Source organism: Pseudoliparis swirei, chromosome 20, assembly GCF_029220125.1.
Source record: "Pseudoliparis swirei isolate HS2019 ecotype Mariana Trench chromosome 20, NWPU_hadal_v1, whole genome shotgun sequence".
NCBI lineage: Eukaryota > Metazoa > Chordata > Actinopteri > Perciformes > Liparidae > Pseudoliparis > Pseudoliparis swirei.
The window spans coordinates 617,371-627,370 of NC_079407.1; the positions used below are offsets into that span (position 1 = coordinate 617,371).

A 10,000-nucleotide genomic window follows, 5' to 3' on the forward strand; every position below is an offset into this window, starting at 1 on the left:
GCTGGTGTTTCGTGGGGGGTACCCCTGTGGTGGGGTAGTCTGGTCGGTAGTCAGGCCGCGGTAGTCTGTTCGTGGTCTGGGTGGCCGCCTGGTCGTGGTAGTCTGGTCGTGGGTAGTCTGGTCGTGGTAGTCTGGTCGTGGGTAGTCTGGTCGTGGGTAGTCTGGTCGTGGTAGTCTGGTCGTGGGTAGTCTGGTCGTGGTAGTCAGGTCATGGTAGTCAGGTCGTGGGTAGTCTGGTCGTGGGTAGTCTGGTCGTGGTAGTCAGGTCATGGTAGTCAGGTCGTGGTAGTCTGGTCGTGGGTAGTCTGGTCGTGGGTAGTCTGGTCGTGGTAGTCAGGTCATGGTAGTCAGGTCGTGGGTAGTCTGGTCGTGGTAGTCAGGTCGTGGTAGTCTGGTCGTGGTAGTCAGGTCATGGTAGTCAGGTCGTGGGTAGTCTGGTCGTGGGTAGTCTGGTCGTGGGTAGTCAGGTCGTGGGTAGTCTGGTCGTGGGTAGTCTGGTCGTGGTAGTCAGGTCGTGGTAGTCTGGTCGTGGTAGTCAGGTCGTGGGTAGTCAGGTCGTGGGTAGTCAGGTCGTGGTAGTCAGGTCGTGGGTAGTCTGGTCGTGGGTAGTCAGGTCGTGGTAGTCAGGTCGTGGTAGTCAGGTCGTGGGTAGTCAGGTCGTGGTAGTCAGGTCATGGTAGTCAGGTCGTGGGTAGTCTGGTCGTGGTAGTCTGGTTGATTTTTCAAGTGGTGTGCACTGCAGACGTCCACTGAGAGATGTCAGTTAGACAGGCAGAGATTCGTGCTGCTACCTGTGTTTCAGATCGTGGAAACGAGAGGATAAATTTGGTGTCATCAGCATAGCTGTGGTCGGAAAAGCCGTGTGAACGAATGACAGAGCCGAGAGAATTTGTGTACAGAGAGAAGAGGAGGGGACCCCAGTTGTGAGAGAAGATGAGGGGACCCAGGACGGAGCCTTGGGGGACCCCAGTAGTGAAAGGGCAAGGTTCAGACACAGATCCTCTCCAAGTTACCCAGTAAGTGGGTTGAGGTAGGAAGCAACTACTGTGCAAAATGGGAATGACCACAAGTCAACATATATGACTTCATAAACAGACGCATGATGAATTCATTGATCGATGGCGAAAGCTACATCTCAGAGGAAAGAATCATTCGGTTGGTTTATCTGACCTGTGTTGTTTGTTACAATGATGACAGCAGGTGACATCAGCCCGATATCTCCAGTGGTAATGACGCCACATCACCTGACCTCAACGGTTTAAAGACGCAGAGACTGAGCTTCATCTCACTTCCAAAGCGGTCATGACTAGACAACAAGATGGATGTTAGGATTCACACATTGCCACTGTTCTGTCATTTATAATTATCTTCAATTCAGACTTTTTATTTGTATTTAACATCTAAACTGGTTTAATTTCAGCTATTCTAGAAGATGTTACAGTGTAAATTGTTTATCATGTGCACACTTGAATTGTTATGTTGTGGATCAAAGGGATGATGATGATGATGATGATGATGATGATGACGATGAACTCCACACAGGTTTCATCTTTCACTTTTGGTGCCTACGTTGATGTTGGGCTGTTTAAATACTTATGTTTCATGATTATGATGTGTTTTTATGTTGTCATTGTGTTCACCAACGTGCTGCTCATCGTGGTGATCTGCATGAACAGAAGCTTACATGAACCCATGTACCTTTTCCTCTGCAGCCTGTGTGTGAATGAGCTGTTTGGGAGCACAGGGTTGTTTCCATTCCTTCTGGTTCAGATCCTCTCAGACTTTCACACGGTTTATGCTCCACTTTGTTTCCTGCAGATTTTCTGTTTGTACACTTATGCAAATGTACAATTTTATAATTTAGCTGCGATGTCTTATGACAGATATCTTGCTATTTGTTATCCTCTACAATACAACATTCAGATGTCATTGAATAAGGTTACCATGCTTATTGCTGTATCATGGTTAATCCCAGTTCTTAATATTGTAGTCATGATTTCTTTGACTGCATCTTTACAGCTGTGTGGGGAAATTATTGACAGAGTGTTCTGTGACAACTATTCTATTGTGAAACTGTCCTGTTATGACACGACCGTCAACAACATCTATGGACTCATGTACACTTTCATTGTATTATTTGCTCTTGCAATAATAATCTTCTACTCGTACGTGAGGATCCTGAGAGTTTGTTTCTGTGGGTCCAAACAGACCCGACAGAAAGCGGTCAGTACCTGCACCCCTCACCTCGCCTCCCTGCTCAACTTCTTCTTTGGGTGTTTCTTTGAAATAATACAAAGCAGATTAGATATGAACAGAGCACCCATTATGTTGCGCAACTTTTTATCTTTATACTTTCTCACTTTCCAACCGCTCTTTAACCCTTTCATGTACGGGCTGAATTTGACAAAAATCCGCATCATTTGTAAAAGTCTTGTCTTTGGTCAAATGTAAGGCACTGTTGAAAGCCACGGAATTTGTTTCCTGAGCTTCAATAATGTGAAAATGCCCTGTGACTATGTCGGCCTATGTAATCTGAGGTGTAAAATAAAAAGTGAAAAACTAATGTTTGAATCTTTGAGGGGCAATCCGTCAAGTTTGTAGTGTTTCGAATTTACAGAAAGGATTCATCTTGAGATGCAAGATGAATTGTGCCCTAAAATATCTTTTATAACTGTAGAAACACACTGAATAGAGGGACCTTTACAGTTCCTGACATGTAAATGTGTCGCACATTGTAGACAGCTAGATCAGTCAGACAATAACATAATCTTTCCATATGTGAAGAAGTCTTTGAAGCCTTATATTGCCTTTTCATTTAGCACTTGAGTTTATTTGATATGTTGTTCTATCTACTGTATATGAAGCAGTTTTTGAATTCAAGATGTTGTACAAATAGTCCAATAAACATCAACAAACTACAAGTTGTTCTGGTAACACTTTCTATTACACACATGAAAGATTCTTATAGCGTTGTATACTAATACATATTTATAATGCATTATTTCAATATGCAGAATTATTCACATTAGAAAGCATTTTATGAAGAATTCTAAAGTCATTATAAGCCAATGAAAAATGATACATTGGCACGGTACATATCATGGGCACATAAAAACAGTGTATGTTATTTTATATGGGACAAACAGCCCAAATTCAAAAACTCGCCACAATCATCACTAAAATGAAAATCACCACTGGGACCACTATGTGTACATTGTGTGTGAAATGTTGTGCTTGGAAAGAGAAATCTGGCATTTTGCCTTAATTTCAAACATTTTATCCAGTCAGAACCCCGCATGGCAGCTGGCCCATACTCTAATTCTCCCTCCACCTCGAAGCCTTGTGCTGACCAGCTGTCTCCGATGTTCACACATCTTAAACACCTCCCTTGAGGTTCACCGACCCACTCCTGGACCGCCTGCTGTACGTCGTGTCCCGTCGCCATCCCGTCCGGCTCCAGTCCAGTTCCCAGTGTCCCGTCGCCGTCCGGCTCCAGTTCCCAGTGTCCCGTCGCCGTCCCGTCCGGCTCCAGTTCCCAGTGTCCCTTCACCACCCCGTCCGGCTCCAGTCCAGTTCCCAGTGTTCCGTCGCCGTCCGGCTCCAGTTCCCAGTGTCCCGTCGCCGTCCCGTCCGGCTCCAGTTCCCAGTGTCCCGTCGCCGTCCCGTCCGGCTCCAGTTCCCAGTGTCCCATCGCCGTGCCGTCCGGCTCCAGTTCCCAGTGTCCCTTCACCACCCCGTCCGGCTCCAGTCCAGTTCCCAGTGTGCCGTCGCCGTCCGGCTCCAGTTCCCAGTGTTCCGTCGCCGTCCCATCCGGCTCCAGTTCCCAGTGTCCCATCGCCGTCCCGTCCGGCTCCAGTTCCCAGTGTCCCTTCACCACCCCGTCCGGCTCCAGTTCCCAATGTCCCGTCGCCATCCCGTCCGGCGCCAGTTCCCAGTGTCCCGTCGCCGTCCCGTCCGGCTCCAGTTCCCAGTGTCCCGTCGCCGTCCTGTCCGGCTCCAGGACAAACTATACCCCTCCAGGTCAGCGTATACCCCAGGGGGTAAACTGTCCTAGGACATCCTATACTCAACATGTGTCATTTTCGATGTGTCATGAAGTTGAAATTTGAGTAATAATAACAATGTTAGTGTTGGTGTAGCAAGCTAGACAGTTTAATCCAATCTGATACAACTAATCAATAACTCTCTTGGAATGAAAACAATATGTCAGACTGTACAAATACACCAGAATGCATAATAACAACATAAGCTGGCCCAGGAGCCTTGGCTGTGTGGACACTCTGATTAGCGACCAAAGACGAAGGTTTGTGAGCTCATGGAGAACCTAATGGAGCAGGTCACCGCATTCCACCGGCCTCCCACCCACAAACAAATGGCCAACGGGAACGTGACAAACGAACACTCAAAGAATCTCTTAGTAACTTGTCAATGACCAAAGAAACAACTGGGACCAGTTGATCTGGAAGCTACCATCTTCGCTCTGTGACCTCTGCTCAAGGCCTCCTCTTGCTCTCCGTCCCTCACGTCCGTTTGGAAATGGGGAAAAGAGGTTTTAAGTTTGCTGCTCCTGCGGCTTGGAATGTGCTGCAGACAGACCTGGGTCTCCGGGAGCCGGTCTCCTTAGGTGTTTTTAAAAATAGATTGAAAATATTGGAGGGAAATTCATCTAGCTGTAGATGTTTTATATGACGGAGGTATGTGCTCCTGTGTAAACTGGGTTGTGTTGACTTGAGTCTTAGTTTTGGTTTTATTCATGCTGTGATTTTGTTTTTCGTTTTTTATATTGTCTGTCACTGTTTTATGTTGTATTGTATGGAACTTTGTGTGACGTGCTGCTGCTGCTGTCTTGGCCAGGACACTCTTGTAAAGGAGATTTTTAATCTCAATGAGGCATTTCCTGGTTAACCCTTGTGTTGCCTTAGGGTAATTTTGACCCGAATCAATATTACACCCTCCCCCCGCTTTAGGATTAATTTGACCCCATTCAATGTTTAATGTCGGTGTTCTTTCGGTAGTCAACAAACAAACATAAAGTGCCTCACACTTAAACTTGGAAAACAATATTAATTCTAATAGTTTTCTGGAGGTTTTAATTGCTGGCGTCAAATTGAACCCAAAGGGTAAAATATGTTAGTAAATATAAAGGTAACAGGAGGGTGAAACATTGAATCGGGTCAAAATGACCCAAAGGCGGGGGGAGGGTGTAATATTGATTCGGGTCAAAATGACCCTAAGGCAACACAAGGGTTAAATAAATTTAAAATAAAATGTAAAAAATCCCTGGAGTTCTGTTTGTCTATCTCACTTCTGTGCATGCATCAACCAAGTGCACGCCCATTGAGGTCCTGTATGGACGGAAGGCCAAGCTTCCTATGGACCTCAAACCCTCATAAAATGACACTGAGAACCCCATTCCTCTTTCAGATGATGCCAATCCTGATGTTCTGGATACACTGACAACCATTCATAAAAAGCTCCACTCAACCGTCAGCACCAACATCCATTCTGCCCAGGATCACCAGAATCGGGACTTTAATCACCGACACAACAGCAAAACATAAATCACTGCTGGCTTCATCGTCTAGGTCAGGAACCTTTTTGACTGGGAGAGCCATGAAAGCCAAATATTTCTAAATATATTTCATTGAGAGCCATATAGTATTTTTAACGTATAAATTAAATATGTCTTGCTTTTAATGCGACTTCTGGTGCTGCATGATGCTAGGGGGCGGGGGGGGGGGGTTCCCATAGGTTCCCGACCCCTGGTCTAGATCAAGAATCGGCCCCGCATTAATCGCATGGGTTCAAAGACGGAACCTGGCTGGATTGGACCCGGGTTAATTGTGGAATCCTTGACCAAAGGACGAGTAAAACTTAAGAAAAATAAAACTGACAAAAAAACTGAGGAACACCGACCACACCAGCAGCCTTTAGCTTTAGCGGGATGAAGAGGCTTCTCCAGCACCCCAGGCCCCCGATGATTCTCGCAGTGACTCTGCCAATGACCCTCAAAGACCACGTGGAGAACCAGACGATGACGTCTACATCTCATGGAAACACAAGCAGACAAAGACTTTCAACCCACTTCCAAATTCAGGAAGTATCTTAGCACTACTCTTGGCCTTCCATGTGGTTCGGTTGTGTACTGTGGACGCACAAAGGACCTTGGACCACCACGTCATACGTATAAAATCAAAGTCGTCCACTACATGAACACTGATAGGGCGACAGGACTAAGAATACGTGAACACCTCTGGCATCTCTCTTCATGGCGTCTGGGCAACTGATGCGGAGATCTTGGCCCCGGCGAATCGGTTCAGTTGCGACGTCGTCATCCACACAAGTGGTGACTCCATGTATCGGGTAACTTATCCCGAAGCTTTGATCTGCAGCCATCAACAGAACATGAACTTCATCTGGAAAACAAGGACGGTCATCTTGATGTCGTTATCAGTGATTGATTCTGGACATTTATATTGTGGCGAGGACTTGCTCGTCTTAGAGGTTGAAGTTTCAGGACGTTGTAATCTTTGATCTCAGTGGAAGTCAAATATGTTTTCAAGCCACTGACCCTCTGATTGAAGGATGACCCCGCTCTTCCACTGAGCCAAAGTCGCCCACAGTCCGATGTTGACCTCAGATGCTCCACTTGTAAGAATCTGAATGTCACAATTCATATCCAACAGTTCCTAAGCAGCAGAACTAATGTGTCCGTCCAGAGGCCGTCTCAGAGGTCTGAGGGGACGACCTTACCGGTCCCCTCTGGACCAGTGGAACCAGAGCTCTGCTCGGACTGATTGGTCTCACTGGTTAACGGCTCGGACTAATTGGTGGAAACTGTGTGTGATGTGAAGGAGGCTCGGGGACAAACATGTTGACACAAAGTGACCTTTGACCTGAGGGACTTCATTAATGAGCATCAGTGATGTAACTTCCCTCACACAGGTGTGGAGGGAAGTTACATCAGAGGAAATTGAGTTGTTATTTAGTTTGAGCATCAACTTAGTTTATCAGAACTTTAAAAAAAACTAATATTTTCATAATAACTAATAAAATGTGTAAAAATCAGAGAATTGTGACCAATTGTGCAGCTTTTGAGGAAGTATTGATTGAATAGTTCTACCCACCAGTAGTCAGCTCACGACTTACTAATCACTGATAATCACTAATAATCACTAATCACTGATAATCACTGATAATCACTAATAATCACTAATCACTGATAATCACTAATCACTGATAATCACTAATCACTAATAATCACTAATCACTGATAATCACTAATCATCACAAATCACTGATAATCACTGATAATCACACATGGAGCACGCGGTGAGACAAGCGTCGCTGCTGTTGTCGAGATGAAGTCCAAAGTCTCTCAGCCCAGGTCCTCAAGGACTCACATCAGCTGCAGGAAGACATGGAACCAGATCCGCCCTGAGGCCCGTTTCTGATCTGGAATCAACATGAGATGAACTTCCAGACCCGTAAAGACCTCACTCTACGTTAGCTAATGCCCCCATGCTGCGCTGTTCCTGCCACTGATTGTTTGAGTGGTCAGTGTGAAACCTCAGCGAGCCTCGTTCTGCTGGCCGGTGCCGGGCGGGGAGCTTCATGGTGGTGAGGCTCGCACTCCTTTAGTGTCAGATATATAAACCCAAAGGGGCTGATTCAATTGGCTGCTGGTTATTTCATGTCTCATCAGCATTCTTCACACACACACGGTGCACATTACAGATACGTGAAGGTAAACACAGTGTGCAGCACACCTGTCCGCTCCGCGGTGGTCTACCTGTTCATCACGTCCACTTTGACTGAAAGTCCAGTTGAGACATGTTCAGCTCAGATGTTTAATCCTCTTCCATGTTGGCATCTGGCAGCAAAATACAAAAACAAACGGACTGGACTCCCTGGCGCCTCAGCGTAGAAGAAGCAGCAACAAGGACCCGTTGGCTCAGGAGCGCCCCCTGCAGGGCGGCAGAGGACTAGCACCTCACCCTGCGGCTTTATTTACCATCAGCAAACTAAATATGTCCCTTACAAACATTAAAGTGTAAAGGTTAAAGACCTTAGCAGACTGTGGAACATCAGGGCAAATAAACATATCTGCAAACATTATATTGGCGACATGCAGAGATACGGCAACCCGCACGGGCCAATCGCATCAACCCAGCTTGTGATGGATTGCGCAATCAGAGGCTCGTCGCCTCAGCTCTCGTTTCTTCTGTTTGAACAGGAAAGAGACAAATTCAGCGATTTTGACTATAAAATGTTTGAAATGTGTCCTACATAAAGATCGGTGGACAAATATTAATATAAATGTGATGTTATCATTATTTTTTTTAAATTATTATTCTTTTTCCTCATGATGACAGGTGAGGTCCCATGACCCACGTCCCTGCTGTCGGGAGCCTGCTGGGCTCCGAGAACATCGGAGAACATCGGAGAACCTTGAGAACAACAGTTTGAGGAAAGAAACAAACTCACCTGAGGTCCGTTCTGCTGGGTCCTGATGGGTCCTGATGGGTCTTGTTCTGTCCTGATGGGTCCTGATGGATCTTGTTCTGTCCTGATGGGTCCTGATGGGTCTTGTTCTGTCCTGATGGGTCCTGATGGGTCTTGTTCTGTCCTGATGGGTCCTGATGGATCTTGTTCTGTCCTGATGGGTCCTGATGGGTCCTGATGAGTCTTGTTCTGTCCTGATGGGTCCTGATGGGTCCTGATGGGTCTTGTTCTGTCCTGATGGGTCCTGATGGATCTTGTTCTGTCCTGATGGGTCCTGATGGGTCTTGTTCTGTCCTGATGGGTCTTGTTCTGTCCTGATGGGTCCTGATGGATCTTGTTCTGTCCTGATGGGTCCTGATGGATCTTGTTCTGTCCTGATGGGTCCTGATGGGTCCTGATGGATCTTGTTCTGTCCTGATGGGTCCTGATGGGTCTTCTTCTGTCCTGATGGGTCTTGTTCTGTCCTGATGGGTCCTGATGGATCTTGTTCTGTCCTGATGGGTCCTGATGGGTCTTGTTCTGTCCTGATGGGTCCTGATGAGTCTTGTTCTGTCCTGATGGGTCCTGATGGGTCTTGTTCTGTCCTGATGGGTCCTGGTGGATCTTGTTCTGTCCTGATGGTCCTGATGGGTCTTGTTCTGTCCTGATGGGTCCTGATGGGTCCTGATGGGTCTTCTTCTGTCCTGATGGGTCCTGATGGATCTTGTTCTGTCCTGATGGGTCCTGATGGGTCTTGTTCTGTCCTGATGGGTCCTGATGGATCTTGTTCTGTCCTGATGGGTCCTGATGGGTCTTGTTCTGTCCTGATGGGTCCTGATGGATCTTGTTCTGTCCTGATGGGTCCTGATGGGTTCCGCTGGGTCCTGATTGGTCTTGTTGGGTTCTGCTGGGTCCTGATTGGTCTTGTTGGGTTCTGCTGGGTCCTGCATGGTCTTATTGGATCCTGTTGGGTTCTGTTTGGTTCCTTTTGCTTCCATGTTGACGATTCGGCTGGTTGAACTAAGTTTATCTGGTAAAACAATGAAGAGCAGAAACTGATGCGCTTGAAGTTTAACACATACACACATATATATATATATAAATATATATACACACATATATATATACACATATATATATAAATATATATCCACACACATATATATATACACACATATATATATACACACATATATATATATATACACACATATATATACACACACATATTATATATATATACACACACATGTATATACACACATATATACACACATATATATATATATAAATATATATACACACACATATATAGATACACACATATATACACACACATATACATATATATATATATATATACACACATATATATATATATATACACACATATATATATAAATATATATACACACACATATATATATAAATATATATACACACACATATATATATATATATACACACATATATATACACATATATATATAAATATATACACACATATATATATACA

The 10,000-nt window shown here is 45.3% G+C and overlaps 1 protein-coding gene across 1 annotated transcript; it reads left to right on the forward strand.

Moving 5' to 3' along the window:
- The first annotated feature begins 1,518 nt into the window (after positions 1 to 1,518).
- On the forward strand, positions 1,519 to 2,487 carry LOC130210932 (olfactory receptor 10J5-like). Its single transcript, XM_056441462.1, has one exon. The coding sequence runs from the start codon at positions 1,519 to 1,521 to the stop codon at positions 2,449 to 2,451; it is 933 nt and encodes a 310-aa protein (XP_056297437.1). The 3' UTR covers positions 2,452 to 2,487.
- Positions 2,488 to 10,000: the final 7,513 nt, after the last annotated feature.

Bases quoted from the DNA above. Each gene is read 5' to 3' on its own strand.
- LOC130210932 (XM_056441462.1), top strand. From the start codon at position 1,519: ATGATGACGATGAACTCCACACAGGTTTCATCTTTCACTTTTGGTGCC.